At 43.7% G+C, this 20,401-nt stretch overlaps 1 protein-coding gene across 2 annotated transcripts; it reads right to left on the reverse strand.

The window, feature by feature from the left end:
- Positions 1 to 2,757: 2,757 nt before the first annotated feature.
- On the reverse strand, positions 2,758 to 17,879 carry znf865 (zinc finger protein 865). 2 transcript variants are annotated; one of them, XM_079523209.1, is made up of 3 exons: positions 17,647 to 17,879; positions 16,466 to 16,585; positions 2,758 to 7,680 (listed from the first exon to the last, which is right to left on the reverse strand). In XM_079523209.1, the coding sequence occupies exon 3, from the start codon at positions 7,236 to 7,238 to the stop codon at positions 3,177 to 3,179; it is 4,062 nt and encodes a 1,353-aa protein (XP_079379335.1). In that variant the 5' UTR covers positions 7,239 to 7,680; positions 16,466 to 16,585; positions 17,647 to 17,879; the 3' UTR covers positions 2,758 to 3,176. The 2 variants fall into 2 exon arrangements, with proteins under 2 accessions (XP_079379335.1, XP_079379336.1); XM_079523210.1 differs by lacking the exon at positions 17,647 to 17,879 and adding an exon at positions 17,015 to 17,633.
- Between the last annotated feature and the right edge of the window lie 2,522 nt (positions 17,880 to 20,401).

Consider the following 20,401-nt stretch of genomic DNA (forward strand, 5'->3'; position numbering starts at 1 on the left):
CACGTAAATTCTCCATTCATTGTCAATGGTAATTTAATGTCTGTGTTAGCACAGAAATCTACACTAAGCTGAATATAGGAGCTAGCGCCCCTCAAAAACAGTAGAGAAAATAACCTGATTTGGAAGCCTATATAGAAGTCTCTAGTCAAAATGCATACATTCGAAGAATGTAAGGGACAAAACAAAAAAATATTCCCAAAGACTACATGCATCAGCAAAAAAAAAATTAATGGACCCTTTAAATTTTATTAAAAAATTAAATTTTAGAAACTTTTAATTTAGGAACGTGTCTGTCTTCTGTCCCTTGGGTATTTTGCTAGCCCGTCCTATGCCCAGCTTTCCGGGTTTGTGTAAACAAGACGCCAAAAATGATTGGCTGGAATGACATTTGTGATGATTGATTGGTTGAGCACGTAATGTGATGTATGATAAGAGCACACCTCACTACACAGGTGTGATTTTTGAGGGGCGATAGCACCTCCTATGTCCAGCTTTTAGTGTATGTAACCCAATTTTTGTCCCAACACAAACATTAAATGCCATTGACAATGAATGGACAATTTTGAGTGTTTGCGTAACACAAACATTGATGACGAAGGTGAGGACGCAAATTGTGATTTGCCGGAATGAGATGTATGGTCATGTACGAGCACCACTCACTTCAAACGGGTGTGATTTTCTTTTTTGTACTCAGTTGAGAATCATGTGCCGCCGCATGTGATGTGAGCTTGCCTACAGACAGACCAATGCATCTGGGAAGTGAGCACACAGGTGCATGGCACCTGGCCTCCAAGCACACACGCTCTGTGTTGCCACATTTCCTGTGAGAAACAAGCAACCAGGCCTATGGAAAACAAGCCCAAAAGGAGTGACTAAGTCATTTTCAAAACAAATCTTGAGGGGAAATGTGGGATGTTTTGGAAACAATTGAACACAAATCTTGTATGGGCACCAAAGACTGTCAGATGCAGGTCCATGGACAAATAAATTAATTTGGTGGTCCTTCACTGGTTTAAAGAACATCAGGAAAGCAGCCCAAATATGCAACTACACTTTAGAAACAAGACCCCAAAAATGCAACCTGCAACTACCAATATTTACAAGCAACTTAACTGAAAAACAAGCTCAGTCACTTGTAATAAGGGGACATGGCAACACCATCACTCACCTGGAGCTGTTTGAAAGCAGACTGCAGGGGGGCGGTGAATAGAATTTTCCAGAGATCAAGTTTATGATCTATCATTATTTTTACTACTTTATGATCATCTTAAGCCAGAGTAAATAAAACATTAATTCATTAAGTGTTTACGTGTGCCATGCACAACAGGAAGAAGTCACAGCCTCTCAACTGAAGGTGTGTAGGACTAAAGCAGAAAATAAAAATATAAAGACAATATATCGTCTGTCGGGTGGAAACCTATATTGAATGAGAATCAATATATACCCAGCCAGCCCCACACCAAGCCCAAGAGGCTAAGGAAGCCCAGGGATTCGAGAGACTCAAGTTTAATTATGAGGAGAAGGAGCCCAGGGCCCCCAGGTGATGGATCAGAGAGGCCGTATGGGTGCCAAATGTGTTCCAAGTGTTTCAGGAGGGCTGAGACACTGCGTCGCCACACCCGTGTCCACACGGGTGAGAAGGCGCATGCTTGTGATGTCTGTGGCAAGACGTTCCGTGAGCCTTTCCACCTGACGAATATATATATATAAAAACACACCTGAATTGGCCCCTAAAAACTACATCTTCAACAGCACTTAAAAGGTCAAGCCATGATTTAAAACTTTTTTAGATTTTTTTTATTTTGATTTCTGAGGGTTTTCAACAACTCACTTTTTAGGCAAAGAAAAAGGATAGTAATTTAGTAATATTACATGTTTTAGTTTTACAGAAAGGAAAACACTGCTGGACAGGATCTAGTAATGAACTATGTGTACACGCTTTTGTTACAAAAAAAACTGTGGCATGAGGGAAGGCGGGTAAAAGGAGGAAGGGGGAGAAGAAAAAAAGAAACACATCGATACATATACTCATCCCATTGTTTTACAAAGATAGTCCCCGACTTGTTCCCACCCACCCATACAATAGCAACAATGATAAAAGAAATTATACTTGGAGTAAAAAACAGCAAATAACCAATATATAATAAAATATAATACGAATTGTACAGTACACTCCCGTTGTCCTTTTCCAATCCTCAACACTTAAAACAGTTTTCCCCAAATGGAGTCAGGGTGTTCTCATTTCATTTTCCACCCCCCATTTTTTTAAATGACAAAAAGTAGTGTACATTAAAACAAGGTTACCAACACCTTATCTGTCCGGAGGAGCCCCCCACCCCACCCAAAACCACCACTTTAAGTCAGTTTTTAGCACAAAGTCAACTAGTTTTGTCGGTTTTTGTTGCGAGAAAAGACACTTTTCTGTAGTACAAAGTGATGCGATTAACGGATTCACAAGGAAAGGTCAATGTTTTTCATGTTTAGGCAACTAAAACATCAGTTATTTTTTGATTGAGTGTGAGACTCGTAGTCAGTATGTTTGGGGATCTGGATTCTTTTCACTTGACAAATTTAGACCTTCGGGTGAAACATTTGAATATAAAAAGATAGCTTCTCCACGGGGGGTAACAAAGCAACACGTCATACAGACCAACAGACAAAGACTATACTTTTTTCCTTTTTTTATAACTGTGAATAATGCAAAAACATAACTGAAAAGGTACTAATGGTACCCCACTCCTACAAAATATGCGTCCATAGTTTCCGCGCCAACACAGCTAACAAACAAACAATATTGTTGGATGAATGCCGCTTATTTTCTTTTTTTTTTTTAGATAGGTGCTACTCAAAAATAGTCACATGGTCTAAAAACACCACTTTCCCCTTTGGGGAAATGGAGACAGATGGATGGGTGCTTCTGATTGCAGGCCTTTTAAAGTCCAAGCTCGTTTCTCAGCCACCTCTGATGTAGTTGAGTTAGGATTGTATACAGTCGTGGGAGGGAGGGGGGGCTGTGTAGGGATATTATGGTAGTTACACTGAAGCCTCCCCATTCTCTCCCTTTTTTGTTGTTTTTGTGTTATTAAAAACTTGCGTGCTTTTGCTCGCTTTCTTGGATTACTTGAAAAACAAAACAAAAAACAAATCTAGTCTACAAAACCTTTTTTCTTCCTTTTTTACTGGATGTACTCTGTCAGAACCGTTGTTCTCTCGGGCTGGACCAATACCGGTTCAACTTCAGACAAATCGATTGGTGGTGACTGGACCTCTACATTAGGTTGTGCCTCTACATCTGTGGGTTGCACAGGCTCAGGCTCCGGAGAAGGGGACTTTGCTTTCCTCATCCCCCAGTTTGCACTGCCTCCCCCCGACAACCCCCGGCATGAGAACTTGTGGCGGGCCAGAAGCTTGGCATTCCAAAAGCGGTGGCGGCATTTCTGACAGCGGAAGGCATTATCCTTTAGGTGGCGCCCCCGGTGTTGCAGAGCTTTCCGTAACGAATTAGTGCGCTTGCCACACGCCTGGCACTTCCGACGGGCCTGGCGTCCAGAGGTTCTGGGCGGGTGTTTTATAGCGTGGTGGACCAGCAAGAAAGCCTTGCTGGCGTAGGTGGCACTGGGGCAGATGGGGCACGGGAAGCGCTTGACCTGCAGCTCCATGGAAGTGAGGTTAGTGACTTTCACAACTCCCCCAGACCACGACTTGATCTTCATGGTGCCACCCTTGACCCTAAGCTGGGCCAGCGCCTTTTTCCTATTTAGCTGTGCCATGAATTTGCCCCTCCTTTTCTTCAGGATTATCAGTTTCCTGCGTGTGGCCTTACTCAGAGGGACGCCCACCAGTTTGCCATCCCTCATGATGCTGTGGATCACCACTCGTTTTTTCTTGCGGTGCCTTTTTGTCTGACCGTGCCGCCTTTGGTACGACTTTGAGCGGTAGTGAAAAGGGGGCTGCTGTCCGCTGCCGCTTTGGGCCATGCCGTCATAGCTAGACGGTGTCCCTGACCCCGAGTCATAGTAGATCGGAGAGTATCCAGAGGCCTGGGACTGACTGACACGTTGGCCATTGCGGTCAATGCTATGCTGGGACAGCTTGTGGCGCACTAGACTGTTGGAGTAGGCAAAGGACTTTCCACAGACGTCACAGCGGAAGGACTTATCCAAGCCCACCCCTCCTCCATGAACAGTTTGCTGGTGAGCCGCCAGATGGAAGTGGTGACGGAATGACTTCCAGCACACAGTGCAGGTGTACAGCCTCTGAGAGGGCGTTCCAGAGGTTGGCGATTTATCCCCCTGGGAGTAGGTGTAATAATCAGAGTTTGCCGTGTTTCCAACTTGACTGATGGGCCCGATACCACCTTTAACCCTCCTGCCCTCATTGTCGATTTCCCCTTTCCTGTGCAGCTTCCCGTGCCTCACCAGGCTCTGGGCATAAGCAAACACCTTCCCACACAAGTGGCACTTGTAGTTCTTCTGGCCCGAGTGCACCGTCAGGTGCTTCGTGAGGTGGAAAGGCTCACGGAACGTCTTGCCACAGACATCACAAGCATGCGCCTTCTCACCCGTGTGGACACGGGTGTGGCGACGCAGTGTCTCAGCCCTCCTGAAACGCTTGGAACACATTTGGCACCCATACGGCCTCTCTGATCCATCACCTGGGGGTCCTGGGCTCCTTCTCCTCCTCATAATTAAACTTGAGTCTCTCGAATCCCTGGGCTTCCTTAGCCTCTTGGGCTTGGTGTGGGGCTGGCTGGGGTGCGTCAAGGGCATTGTGGAGCCACTGAGGCCACCTGAAGTTGATGACGGGCCACCCATGTTGCCAAAGCCTAGACCTCCAAGCAGGCCTCCAATGATGTCCCTCCTCTCTCCTTCTCGGCCCTCCGAGTTAATGTCGCAGGAAGCGGCAGCTGCTGCAGCGATGGCCGACATGGCGCTGCTGGTAACCTCATCCTCAGAGTCATCCAGCAGGGAGGAGAGGGGCAGGTGGGGCTGCTGCTGTTGGTGGTGATGGTGCTGCTGTTGGCTTTGGGGGTGGGGGTGGAGAGTTGGCGCTAAGGGAGCCTTCCTGAGGGTCTGGCTTCCCATGCCATTACCCAGTGATCCGTCTGAGGAGTACAAAGATGAGGACTGTGACCTACGGTAGTCATCCACCCCACCGCCATAGGATGACTGGTAACGGTTTCTGGAATAATCTGTGGCATACTTGTCATTGGACATCCCAGCCCCATCTCCGCTGCCTGACATTTTGCTGCTGCTGCTGCTGCTGTGACTAGACGAACTTCCGGGTTCTCTTCCCCCCCGGTTCTTGGAGCTTCGTGGGGGTTTGCCACAAGAACCAGATGCAGCGTGGTTGAGCAAGGAGGTACTCTCCCGGAAGCAACGGCCACAGGCTGGACAGCGGAAAGGCTTCTCATCGTGAATTTTCTCATGCCGTGTGAGGGATTCGCGGCGGTTGAAGGACTTTTGGCAGATGCTGCAAGCAAAAGGGCGGTTCTGGGAGTGGGTGACGTTGTGTTGGAGTAGGTGGCCCCTTTTCTTAAAGCCCTTCCCACACTCCCCACAGCAGAAGACCCTCTCCGGGCTTGGGGAGTCACGGCGTTTCCTGCCATTGCTTTCGGGCGTCAGACCATGACTGCGGAGGTGTCGACGTAGGCTGGAGAGATGCGTAAATGTCTTGCCACATTCACCGCAGTGATAAAGGGGTTCCGGTTCTTGCCCCGATGACCCAGACGAACCCATTGAATTGTGGCTTTCTTGGGGTTTGGGCAGCTGTTGGTTACCATTGGCAACAAGCACGGAAGTGGAGTTAGAGGAAGGTTGGGCAGAGGAAGAGGACGAAGAGACGGCTGAGGAAGACTGTTGTTGCTGTGAGGAAGGGGAGAGCATAGCGGAGTGCTGCTCTATTCCTACACCCCCGGATCCGCCTCCCACAAGCCCCGACGATGAGCTCTGGCTGTGCCCGCTGGAGCTACTGTTGTGGCAGTTGTTGTTGCTGCTGTGACTATGACTACCATGGCTGCTACTGTGGGGGGTGCTGCTGTGACTCTCAGACTTTCTCTGGGGCAGGTAGCCAGCCATCGCCTTCTTCCGCCTGCTGCCTCCACTTGTCCTTTCGTGAGAGTCGCCAGAACCCTTCCCCGCATCGTCTTTTGAGAGGGAGAGATGGAGAGGCAGGGGGAGGGGCAGTCCGGCCTCCTGCTGCATCAACGAGGCTATCTGGTTGGAGGAGAGAACGGGAATGCCTTGAAAGTCAAAGCCACCCAGTGGGGCTGGCTGTGGAGATGGGTGGAGCGGATGGGGGTGGTGAGTATGGCTATGCGAGTGAGATAAGGCATGAGGAGCCAACTGCTGTTGCTGCTGCTGTTGTTGAGGGGTTGAATGGCTGTGGCTGTGAGAAGAGTGAAGGGCCGGTGGAGGGGCGAGGGCAGAGTTGGAATCCCCTTGGCCCAGTCCCAGGCCCAAGTGGTTGTGTGTTCCCTGCTGAACGAGGAACTGCTCCAGGCTGCTGTTGGTGGGAACACCTGACAAGAAGTACTGGTTGGCAGCCAACATGCAGCTGAACTGCTGGTGCAGGCTGCGGGGGTCAGACTGCCCGACCAGGGGAACGGCAGTGCTGCCTGAGGGGTTGTTGGAGGCCGAGGTGGAGGGAGACGGGGTGGAAGAGGAGGGACCTGAGGAGGGCTGTGGGACAGAGAGGCCGGGATGGAGGGGAGGGGGCGGCGGAGCAGAGGTAACCACACTCCCTATGACGCCCGCACTCCCTCCCCCACTACCCCCACCAAAGTCAAACCTCCCCATGCCCGAGTGGAGCTGCTCCTGGGCAAGAGCAGCCTCTGCCGGATGGAACGGACGCAAGAACTGGGGGTACCCTGACGAGGAACTCCCACTGCCGCTGCTGCTCATCTTGCTGGACTTGCGCGAGCTGTGAGAAGACGAGGACTGGCTCTGGTGGGAGATGGTGGGAGGGGGTGGGGCACTCATCTTGGCAAAGATGGACGAGGAGTCGGCGAACGCGTTGCTCCGTGAGCTCTGCAAGGAGCCCAGGCCCAGCCCAGAGAGGAGGCTGCCCGACGCGTCGGAACTGGGCTGGTGTGGTTGCTGCAACTGCTGTTGATGCTGGAGCTGCACCTGCTGCTGGTGGCTCAGTTGTCGCTCTAATCCAAGGCCTTTGAACTGATGGGCTTGGTGTCCACTAAGCATTTCTAAAATGTCCATAGGGTATTTGCTAAACTGGAACATCTCCCAACTAAGAGAAGGGAGGTTGTCCCGAGCTAGACGCTCCTCACTGCTTCAACTCGCCCAATTTGTTGCTGTGGAAACACCACAACTGCAACAAACTTTTGAAATAAATGTAGACAAATATAAATGGCGATTCTGTAACTTTTTTCACTGTGATATTTCACCAACCCTACAATACACCCTTATTCCTATTTTCTAAAATCACAGTGAGGTCCTACTCATTTCAAGCCTTCAAGTGCTTCCGTAGGATAAATCTGTTATAAATACATACTAAACATTTATATGGAAAAAGAGATACAATGTGTAGTGTTCTTGAGGGTCCTTGTCAGTCAACAGTATGCTTTGTTTCTTTATCTGCCCGACTGCATGAGTCCTAGGCTGAGGCGTGTCGACTGCTTCAAACGAAGCGTTTTCACTTCCTCTGCTGTCCCTCGATGAGTGTCTGTGGAAAAACAACAACGAATACACAGGATGAGTGAAAAGCCACTTGGTGTAAACCACATTAACCCTAGAGACCCTATTCTTCTGGGGCAAGCATTCTGTATAAATAGGACTAGGAGATCAACTTGGAGTTTTCTGATCTACAAGCTCACAAGGTGCCGCTTTGCAATGTTTAGGGAAAGAGATTTGGTGTAAGAGGGGAAAAAAGAAATGGTAGGTAGAATGTAGCCCTCAGCAGAATATGAAGTAAAAAAAACTGCTATATCTGTATGTAAATACAGATCCAAACCATTATTAGTGTGGTTGCCCTGGCAACCAGACTATAGTAATTGTCCCACTCTTTTTTGTTCTAGAGTAACCCGAAAGTTTGACATGCTACTTGTCCCACAGTTCGACCGGCTTCACTGGGAATCGTGTGCTTTTTTGCTAAGAGATAGTTTGTATAGTTTAATTGATATTAATGTATTAGATAATTAATTTTCCGATTGACTTAGAATGGGAAGATCGAAGACACCAATTGAAGTTGTTGTTTTTTTTCTTGGAGACCGTAAGGTGTCTGTGCGATCGAGGCAACCACATATATACAGAATTCATAAAAATACATACACGAACAGTGTTGAAATACAGCAGCCAAGCCTGTCACATTACTAAATCACCTGGAAAGTATTTGAGATAAGCGCAATTATTTTTTAAATAGTCTGAATTATTTCCATGTTGAAACATGTTCACATTTCATACATTTTCAGAAGTAGTGGAAATAACAGATCTACAAGTATACAATTATGACATCTTTGGCCAGTAATTTCTTTGTATATATAATTGATATGTTTATGTCTGCCCTGTACTGTGCAATGTTTGGTTTAAAAGCAGAAAAGCCAAATATAAATTTGTAATTTTTAATGAATTCATTTCATGATCATAACAACCATAACAGCAACCCTGTAATCTTCTGTAGGCTGTGAAACATGTTCTCTTTAAATCCTTTTTCAGCCCTCAAGTGAGAGCTCTCACTTTTGGATCCTGTCGTCCAGAGGGGGTAGAATTTAGAGCCCATAGTCAAGGAGATGGTTGGCTGCAGTAGCCAATAAACAGATTTAAATTCATACACAACTCAATTCCCACAAAACGTCTCCCAGAAAGGATCTACTAGGGTTTCCTTGTTCCGCTCTTATCAGTAAGTTTGTTTTCTTCCAGTTTTGCACCAGTGCCATAAAACATCAACGTGCCCACTCGCCAACAGTGCATTTTCAGGTTATTAATTGATCGAGTTGTACGATTTTCGCCACTGCATCAATGACAGATCTGATGAAACACTAATGGACCATCAGAGCTAGGCCTGACACGATTATGAAAAATAACGCTCAAATAATTGTGATTAATGATTTAACTGCGTTTGTTGTTGAACATTGGAACACTAGTATGAATAGAAATTATATTTCGTTTGGCTTTTAGGCTTCGTAAAGTAAAGTTGCACAGGGCAGATATGACAAATAACTCACATTTATAACTTAACACCCAACATTAAATATGACTCACACTCAAGCTTGTAGATCTGGCATTTCCACTATTCATTTGTTCGCATTATGTAAAAAATAAATAAATAGTAGAAATTGCCTTTTTGAAAATGTATAAAGATTTTTTCAACATGGGTATGAAAAAGACTATTATGCAAAATTAACCAAAACTAAAGTATACCGTATGGACTTTAAATATCCAGATTATCCACTTTATAGAATATATACCAGTAAAACGCCTGAGGGCAAGAAGCAACCTCGCACTAAAAGGGCGAGGTCGCGTGCACGCATCCACCTGGGTGATAGCAGACTATGGGCGAGCACTGGCACTTTGGAATGGGGGGTCAGATCAACATATCCGCCTGGGTGACAGCACACTGCTGGGAGAGCACTGGCGCTTTTGCATGGGGTGTCAGATAAACATATGGAATGAATTCTGCACTGTAAAACTCAATGACTCAAATCAATAATACTCTTTAGAGCACCAGAACGTCTGTTTATTGTGTTTCACACACACCTAGCACAGAATATGACAACCGTTCCCTTCTAAATACATCACCACGATGCGTCCTCACCAAGGGATTGCTAATCGAAATCCAGTGAAATGCTCTGCCACCATAACCTTGTGACCTAAACAGCAACTCAAAGCCTGATAGCAGAGCAGTGTTAATTTGTAAAGCCTGGGAGCCTCTACCATTTTCTTTCCATATGCAATACCGTGGTACAATGGAGTGTACATTAAAGGAGCACTTCAACCAGTTTCAACCATATCTTCATGTAAATCAGGGCTATTCAACTTTTTTTTAATAGAGAAAGTTACAGGTATGATGTGTGCGATATATAAAGTGCTAGATTATCATAATGACAGTAATCCTAAATTATATTCTATCATATTCAAGGGCTTTTGGAGAGAAATTAGACAGACTCCTGTAGTCTGTGTGTGTGTGTTTTCAGCTAGTGCTCGTTGACACTCGTTCTGTCAAATAGGTCTATTCTAAGGTATAGCATATTCTTGTATAGACATATCGCCCTGTGCTCATACTGTGCACAAATGTATTAGCCTACATAAATCTTTGTGTTTGAACACAAAATAATCCAAAAACAAAAATGCGCTCCACACACAATCATTCTACAGTTGTGGCCCCCGACCTAATCTAGTTGAATACCCCTGATGTAAATGGTCCATCATTATAAGGTGGTACAATTACATTTCCATCTACTCAAATAGAACCATTGTTCTTGCAAACACCAAAAAAAAGGTTTAAATCTTGTTTGAAATGACCAAAGCTGCAGCTGCCTACCGAAGATGTCACTGGGAGGCAGGTTTCTGAACTGCCCACAGCTGTCTGACTGACACACAGAGCAATTAGACAAATGGTAGCATCGTATAATGAGCATTAGTAAGAATCGATTAGCGATTATATATGAAGATAGGTTGAAAAAAGGTGAAGTGGTCCTATACTGTAAGTACAATCTGAGAGATGGGGCCGGATCTACGCCGATTGAACATGAGTCAGAGTGCCATGTGTGCTGGCTGTTTTCTCAAGTTTCATGATATTGTTGAGCCATGCACCTTGCACTTTTGTTCAATCCAGAGTGTTGCAGGCATGATTCTGCTTTGCATTGCCTTCTCTCAGTACAACAAAACAGCGAAAACCTGTGTCGTCGGTCATAGCCTCCTCTCAGCACTGGCTTTTCCGTGCCGTTTCATTACATCCATAGTAAGTGCCACAACATAAAATCTTTGCATGTAATGTTATACATTCATACAGCAACTACATACAAGCAGGGACTCTATCAGCAATGGCTCACTGTCAATGTTTCATACAAAAAAACATTTTGTTCTTAAAGGAGCGTGGGATAGTTCACTCCTCTTTGTGTTTATTCTTTACTGAAGTAAGTGTAGGACAGCTTGAGAGAGGGAGACCAAAGTGCACCAAAGAAACAAAAAGAAGGTTTTGGCAGGATTTGATCCAAGGTCAGCACGGATACATGCAGCTTCGGAGGTAAGCGTCTTAAGCAGTAGACAGGTACCTAATTTCTTCTCGCTCCCATCTATTCGGGGGGCATTAACCTTTCCTACTTATTTGTATTGCTTTTCCAGCTCATTTGTATTACTTATTAACCCATTTAAAAATGCTTTCTAAATCTTAAACAAAGTTTTCAGAAAATCCTACATTTTAATTGTTTGTTTAATTGTTGCTATATACGTACATATTACATAACATCTAAAATGACACAGATGCTTTCCCGGTTGTTAAGTAAGGGATAATATCTGGCTAGGTGGTCATTGTCGGGAGATAATTCACCGACAGGGAGTTTAACCACCGAGGCGAAGCCGAGGTGGTTACACTCCCTGAAGGTGAATTATATCCCGACAATGACCACCTAGCCAGATATTATCCCGCTTATTACATGGCTAACTAACATAAATTAATCCATTGATCCAAAACACAACAAAAAAAGTATTCCATAACTTCGCGCTGGCTGCGTCTGCCCAGCTGCAGGGCTGAAGCACTGTCGGAAAACAAGGAAGTGAGTTGATCAAATAGAATCCATTTTCGGGTCCAGCTGCTTCGTCTATTTCTCGCTCAAATGTTTTCAAAAACATTTTTAAGAGCAATGTTTAGCTGTAAATTACATTGTGTGTCAGTAGTGTGTGTGTTTACATGGCTGTTATGTTGGAAACGGCAGTAAATCAAGCGGGCGCAGCCGCGCAGCTGGTGGTGCTCAGAGGGTTTGATTAGGCAGCGGTCATTATACAGCGGAGCGGTCATTATCATGAGATAACTCACCGCTGAATTAAGCGATTGACCAATCAGAATCAAGCATTCAACCAAGCCATGTAATAAGGTGTAATAACGTATAGGCATTTCCGGTCTTAATTTGGTTAATGCTTAGGTTTTACATTTCAGGCCTTCAGACAATTGTCTTAACAGTGCACATTGAAGGTGCATGGAGGGGTTACATAAAGCCAGTTAAGTGGTGGAAAGTAACTAACTAAGCAGGTTTACTCAAATACAGTTATTAAAGAACTTATACTTGAGCATGCAGGGCTCCAGACTGACTTTTTCCACAGGTAGCGCACTTTTAAGTTTGTAGCACCACCACAAATTAGGTAGCACAAGCACTATCTTTTTCTTTGTATAGCGTGGTATTAATACATGACCTTATCAAGCCCCCACATCGGGCACCATTTATTTATGTAGAGGTTTCCACCATTAAAGGTTTGAATCATAAAAACCCCTACAAAGGTCACTGTGTAAAAAACAGCAACCTACCTGGTTTAACTCAGTCAAAATGTAAATACTTCAAACACCTTAAGAAATTAAGTAGCATATGCGACCCAATAGGTCACACTCTGGACTTTATACTTCTACTACCTCGCAGACACAAATATAGTACTTTAACAATTATTTGACATCTTTAGCTACAAATTAATTTGTATTTTTAGATTATTAATAAAAGACATACATGGTTATCCAATTATGCCCCTGTCTGTTAAAAAATGGCATTATCCACAAGCCGCATTCACGTGAGCTTATATAGATCTGCTATTTCTGAACAGGTTTGATGAATTTTGACAAATTAGTATATACCTTGATGCCAATTCTTACAGACATGCCAGAGAATTAGGCCTGTCTTCAAATCTATTCACCATCATGTCAAATTGATTATGATTAATGAACGATTAAAAAAGAAAAAGAAAATAGATCTACAAGCTCACAACGTGTCATGATGTGACACATTCCGAGCTTGTAGATTGGCTATTTGTTTGTCAACATTGTACAACCAAGTATATATTTTTTCCTTTTTTAAATATATTTTTGGGTCTTTTCTGCATATATTTGGATAGTACAGTGTGTAGATTGACAGGAAACAGGAGATGGGGAGTGACGCGCAGCGAAGGCTAACGGGCACTGTAATCGAACCCATGTGTTTTCTTTAATTGTTCATATGCCTCATACTGACAAGATGACAGACGTTTCATCAGACTGTCGAACACTGATGAAGGCTGGATTAGGGCTGGCACGGTTATGACATTTTGCTTGATGATTAACCCATTTCGGAATTAGACCAGATTCTACAAATGTCTTCTAAATCATGACAGTTTTCTGAAACAACCGGTTTCTATATCAGTGGTTCTCAAACTCAATGTCAAGGACCCCAACAATTATATGTAATTGGCCGTCGACCCCCATCTGAAAATATGTTGTTCCAGGGACACCCTCAGAAGCACCAATAATAAAACTAAATAGTGTTAATATTTTATACTCAAAATGTTACAAAATGATATTGCGAGATTTGCGACACGTTGTGAGCTTCTAGATCAGCTATTTTCACTATTTTTAAAAATGTATGACTAAAACCTCTCAACATGGAAACGATTATGACAATTATGCAAAATTGTTGCGATTACCTAAAATAATTGCGATTATGTAGCACTTGCGACAGGCCTAGGCTGGATAGCCAAAATGTCTGTCATCTTCTCAATTTGAGGCATATGGAACAATAAAAAAATGACTTTGATCAGCCCAAGTGAGAACATGACCTTTTCCAAAAGGTTATTCTTCTCACAAACTCAACGGTGAAGTCACGTAAATGTTAAGAAAGATCCACAACTGGAAAGAATGGAAGAGCAGCTGAGAGCATACTGTAACATCCTAGATAAGACTACTGGGCTGTCAGCTCACATTTCATGTGGGAGTGAGACAACAGCATTATTAAAAAAAAAGGTCTGTCACATCATCCAGATGTTAAGTTAACCAACACTGTATGAGCCACCCCAGAATAAAAATCCACCACACAATAAGTTTTTATACTTTATAATTTTGTGTACCATTGCCGTCATGGCTTCGTGTGTCCCTAGAGTCCCTCATATATTAATAATATAATCCCTTATATTAACGTTGCTTTTGTTAGAAAGTGACGCCCTTAAGGCAGGTAAAATACTCTATTGTCCACAGAGTCCAGAGGGAAGCATGTGCATCCCAACAAAAGTTCACAGGTGCTGAACTAAAATACGAACAGAAGTGGAAGCACACTGTATAATAGTTATAGGACCCCAGCAGGTGTTCACCAGGTCTGACTCACTCTATTGTCCACCCAGCAATGTCACTAAAAACTGACATAGTTCATCGTTCTCCATCTGTCAAAAGTCAGTTAAACTTTGTAAAAGTTTATAGTTGTCCACCTGTCCAAATCACTCATGCATTTTAATCTGTTTTTTAATTGAATTCACAGCTAGACTGATGAAGTCTGCTGCTTCGGTCATGTTGGTAACGTATGCGTTTTCTTCATGTCAAGGACCCCCAAATTAATATTTGGCAGTGGAAACCCATTCAAAAATATGTTATGCCAGGGACCCCCACAAAAGATTTGTATGGTTAAAATGTTAACAATATTCCACTTTTCTTTTTTATAGCAGATCTACAAGCTCCCGACACAGCACTGTGTTGTGAGCTTGTAGATAGGCCATTTTCTGGGGAACCACCTCAAGGACCCCAGGCCTTTTTTTAACCACTGATATATTATAGACGAGAGGCATACAAACCCATGGCTCCGGCTACATGCGTTTCTAATAAAGTCAGTGTGTGTTCCTTGGTCCAACAAGGAATTGCTATTAATAGAGCAGTTTTCGCCCTAATAATGTTGGTGGGGGAAATTGGGGGGAATCAATCGATAATATAATAAAATGCTGCCTTTATAATTAATCAAGTTCTATTTTGGGCATGTCATACCTAAGTGAAAAGTAAGAAAAAAAAGAAAAAAAGATGAATAGTATAAAATACCCCATAAGTTAATCGGCAATGAATTTAGATGTGTGTGTATTAAAAGAACTAAAGGCAGCCCTACAGTTAATGGAGAAGCGGTAAGGGGTATTCATTTGCATGTGTCTGAGAAGTTAAGGGACATTTCATTTTGAAACATGTTTGGGGTAATTTCAATGTCTACTCAGGCTTGACTTTTGTGAGCGGTGAGCACCCCAGTTAAGATGCTTGATTCAGTATTTAGATATTTCATATTAATTTAATCACACGCCTCCTTATATAACCTCATGTTTTACAACTGTTTTGGAAAATGAAAAATAGAACAAAATACAACACACAAACACGGCCCCTTGCAAATTAAGACAATATCAGTCACCAAAACCAAGAATTAGTGTTTTCATTGAATCCAATATGGTTAAAATAGAGTGAGAAGTAAGAATGTATTGTAATGTATTGTTGTTTGTATAGGTGTCTGATAAAAATAGAAATAACCAAATACTGAATCAAGCAACTTAAGAACTGTCTGGAGTGAAGCACAATGACCCCAAACAACGTTTGAAAGTTAAATATCCTAAATATATATTAAGGGAGGCATTCAGGAGAGAAAAGAGTGACATACTAATGCAACAATTTCATAGGCAACAATAGTATATAGAAAACTCATGATGATTCAACACACACAAAGGTCCGGGCACCTAGGGTGCTAATCCAGCCCATTTCCTATACAATAAAAACACCAAATCTAAAATGTATGATTAAACGCATAGTATTAAACATTTCCCTGTGTTGACATAAAAAAAAAATGTAACCAATAATTTCCCTCTATACCATAATAACTTATCAACCACTATCATCAACGTACTGCCCTGTTGTGTTTTGACGTTTTCACCATTTGTTTTGGTCGTTTTTGGTCTACCAATACCAAAACAAATCTAAATAATGAGAGGGCAAGGTGTTTCTGCAGGTAAACACCACCACACCACTGGCTGGTACCTGCTGTATCGAGGGAAATGGGGGTCGATAACCTATGTTTTGATCTACGACAGCATCTGAGGTGCTCCAAAATGTCACATGTGAATTCAGGGAAATGCATTACTACAAACACTCTGGTTTAGATCTGAATTAACACATCATCAAACGTGCTATAACCAAGGACTGAACCCACCTCCCACCTGGACCCACCACTCATTTTGTAAATATCCCTAATTTGTTTAAATGGTGTTCTTTTTGTCCTCCCCTACTCATTTTGGAAGAAAACTCATCCAAAACACATTTTGGCAGTACACATTTGTATCCACCAGCAATGTGGTGACTTGAATTCATATTATTTTGCAAAGGACATGCTGTACCTACATCATACGTATGCTCAAAACATTAATTCTGTGTATGGTCTGGGCCATAACTAAAACAGCAGAACTGAACTGCCGAACTGCACTTTAAAAAGGCAAATGAATGGCGCCTTATTTTGACAAGTTGCATGGTGTTGTTTGCATCTTCTTACCAGCTCAGCTACAGGTTCGTAGCATCAAGTCCTGATGATATCCGAATCCGATGCAGAAGGAACGGGGAGGCGATAGGGTCTCTTCATCCGCCAACAGCACGTATCTTGAAGTTGAAAAGCCTAATATAACGACAATATTAAAAACACATATTTATTACAAAAGGACTGAAATTAGGTTATTTTTCTTCTCTTTACTCATCATCAACGTAAGCTAGCAGTCATCAATCACATTAGCAAGCGATAACTAGCAAATAGCTACATTTACCCCAGTGTAAGACATTTTCCAAGCATTAAGTTGTGCCTGATTGATATGTAATTGCGTGTGTGTCGCTAACAACAACCTAATACACACTTATATCAGGCATAAAGGGAGGCTTTCCGTTCGCACAGCCGATACTAAAACACCATCCATTAGCATCGGGGCTAGCTACGTAGCAAATTAGCAACCCGGAGGGGGGTGGAGGTGGGGGGCGGCTAGCTAGCATATCTACTACAAAATTGTTTGTTTTGGTTTCCCTTTGGCTGTTTGTTTACATTTTTCCTTTTTACCTCGTTGTGTGCAACACGGCGGCGGCGGTGTAAGGCCCGGAAAGTGGAGGACATTTATTATTATTGTAAAAAAAAAAAAAATAGGTCGTTGTTGGTTGGAGCCGGAGGTAATAAGAAGGTTAATAAAAAAAAATAAAAAAACAAGGCGCGGGGTGAGAAAGGAGAACAGAACACGGGGTCCGTGCGTTCGTTCGGTTCTTAATATGAATGCATGCCGTATAGAAGTCACCACGCCAAGTCAAGTCACTGCGGGGCCCTTTCCCTAGTCTCCGTCCAATATGGAAAAAGCCTCATGAATGTGTTGAAGGAGGAGGTGGACGAGGAGGCCTGCTCCGCCGCGGCGTCCATGATATCGGGGCCCGGGGAGACGGGGAGGAGGACGGAGGCCGTTTTTCCAACCCGCTCACTCTATTAGGGGAAAAAAAAAACTAGTTCCGACGTCGCGGCCCTGATATTATGTCCATTGTTTGGAGCCTAAAAAAAGAGGCCCCACGGGCTAACGTTGTTGCAAGGTTCCCCGTCTTTTTTTAGTCCTGTACGTTGTCGCTCGGGGGAGAGAAAAATCTAATAAAGCTCCCCGGTTCTTTTGTCCGTTTATGTTGTGTGTGAGTTCCCCGGCGGTTGCTCTTTACCTCCGCCCCGTGTCAGTCTCTTTTAGGAGCCTGCGTGTTGTTGCACGACTGCCCGCACGTCGCTCTTCGTCCGCCAGTAGCTAGCAGCCCGTCCCTCCGCCTGCCAGCCGTGCAGCCAGCCCAGCTACAGCCTAGGCTGCTCTTAGCTAGCTGTGTTAGCCCCCGTCGACTCCATTATGCTTCGTACGCACGGCGGTGTCGCGCAGCAGAAAATGGCAGAGCCACAAGCCCACAAGACGTCGCTCACGCAACGTCCTATGGGCTTGTGGCTCTGCTATTTAAACACCGTCGGGCGGACGAAGCATAAATCGTATTTTTTCCTTTTTTCTTTTTTTTAGGCTAGGCTTTAAAATGGTAGTTTTCCTTTCCTATGTGCTGAATGGTTCCGGGTAGTAGACCGTCCTAGACCCACACAGCAAGATTTATTTTGCCACAAAACCTAGTGTCCACTCTTAAATGGATATTTATCTAATCTCTTTATTATGGTGATGTCTTAATGTGGGATTGTATCCTGCTTAATGCCATAATTCCATGAATAAATACAAACGCGCGCGCGCGTGTGTGTTAGCATTCTATTTAATCCATGAAGAAAGATATCATTACACTGCAGTCTCTGACTGTATATCATTACGCTGTGTGTGTGTGTGTGTGTGTGTGTGTGTGTGTGCGTGCGTGCGTGCGTGCGTGTGTGTGTGTGTGTGTGTGTGTGTGCGCGCGTGTGAGAGAGACTGAGACACAGAGAGAGAGAGAATAGAGACGGAGTGAGTATTCCGTGTGTGTATTCACACTCAGTGTGTGAAATGTTAATTAGTCAATTAAAGATATCACTACTGGGCATACTGCATAACATTAGTGTGTGTGTGTGTGTGTGTGTGTGTGTGTGTGTGTGTGTGTGTGTGTGTGTGTGTGTGTGACAGTGTGTGTGTGTGCGTGTGTAGTGTGTTGCCTGCTCAGTGTGCAGAATGTTAATTTGCATTCAATTATAGATGTCATTACAGCACAATATTGCTATGTAATAATCTCTCTCAGTCTCTGTGTGTGTGTGTGTGTGTGTGTGTGTGTGTGCACGCTTGCACAGAGACAAAAATAAAGTATTTTCAATTTGCATGCATATGTGTGCATGCAAGTGTGCACTTATGTCATGTAGGCTGCAAGTGCAACTTAACACAAAAAATGATTAGCCACACCATGACAAAAATATAAAAGATGCATATCGTTGCTGTCGGGCAGAAACCTCTTATCTCCATAGGCACTATTCTAACTTTTTGTGTTTGTTAGTAAATGAACGCCCTACTAGGTCATACTACAGCGTCACACAATCAATCAAAATCAGCTGGGAGATGTTAGATAACAAATATGAGTTGCATATGCCTCCTCAGTACACTTGCAGGTTCAGATGTAGTTCATGGCCTTGTGTCACTACTCACCAGCCAACCCATTTCCTGTGCCGGTTGCAAATAACTGAAGAGGCATGTGCCCTCTCTGTTTGCAAGAGCACAGCACTCGCCAGTAGGAAATTGGCGCCACAACTGCAAACATTACATAGTAAAATCTATCTACAACTCCCCCACTTTCAACCTAGCAGTCCTATAGCCAATTTTTTCAAAAATAGCTAAAATAGCAAATCTACAAGTTCACAACGCATCACAAGTCACAAACAATGTGCTGTGTGAGACTGTATAGGGTGGTATAGGCTATTTCTTTCTGTATAAAATAGGATGTGCTGAAATAAAATGTTGATTTAGAATGTTGAATGTAGGTGGGAGTGGTATACAGATGTAGCCTGCCTTCGTATCATGCCTGGCTGCTGGCACTGGCTCTTTGTGCCGTTTCAGAAGGTACATAACATTATGCAGCGACGGCTCCAGAAAATTGTGACTGGGGGTTCTATGGAGGGGCTGGCTATTTAGAGGGGGGGCTAATGAATCTTGGTTTACATAGAAGTCAGTCAATTGGGCTTGTTTGGAGGGGGCTAAAGGCTAAAGCCCCCTGGAGCCGTCCCTGACATTATGTAAACCATTATCAATTTATGTACATTTAAAGATGGAGTGCCACAATTTTTTTCCCCAGTTTTTCATGTGTCTATGAGGTGACAGTAGGCTACTTCATTAGATACCCTGGAGTCGTTTTTATGTGCAATGGTGTATTAACTTTGTATATTTAGGGTTTCTTCTACAGTCAAACGGGCCAATGAAATAAACAGTAATATAGTGACATCACACTATCAGCCCCTCCCCTAACCCCTCCCCCTTTATCATACAACTACAGCTGTGGGTGCGGCTTCAGTTCAGGTGAATCACCACCCTCACCACCCACCAGGCAAACCAGGCATGCTTAATGAACTGGTGGGAGTGTCCACATAAAAGCATGATTTTAACAAATACTGTACACTTTTTGGAAAAAGTTCTTCCTCCTTATATTATAATAATACCTGATGATCATGTTTTAGGGTGGAAAAAAATCATGGCACTCCATCTTTAAGGGGCTAGTGGGGACTGGAGTTGACAGGGCCGGAATGCACCTCCCTCCCAATATTATGATGGCTGGTGGCGGTTACTACCATTACTACTAGCCTACTACTACTATTGATTAACATTATTTGCAAAAACGGACTGAACTGCTTGTCTGTAGTAACCTGTAAAAAGGAATAAAAACAAAGTAAACATAAACAAAGCCAGTTGTTGGAGTGGTTTGCACCACTCAAAAAAATGTTCAGGTATAAGGGGTAAGGCGGCGTGCAAGACAGGGCCCTTTT

Source organism: Electrona antarctica (assembly GCF_951216825.1).
Source record: "Electrona antarctica genome assembly, chromosome: 15".
NCBI classification, from domain to species: domain Eukaryota; kingdom Metazoa; phylum Chordata; class Actinopteri; order Myctophiformes; family Myctophidae; genus Electrona; species Electrona antarctica.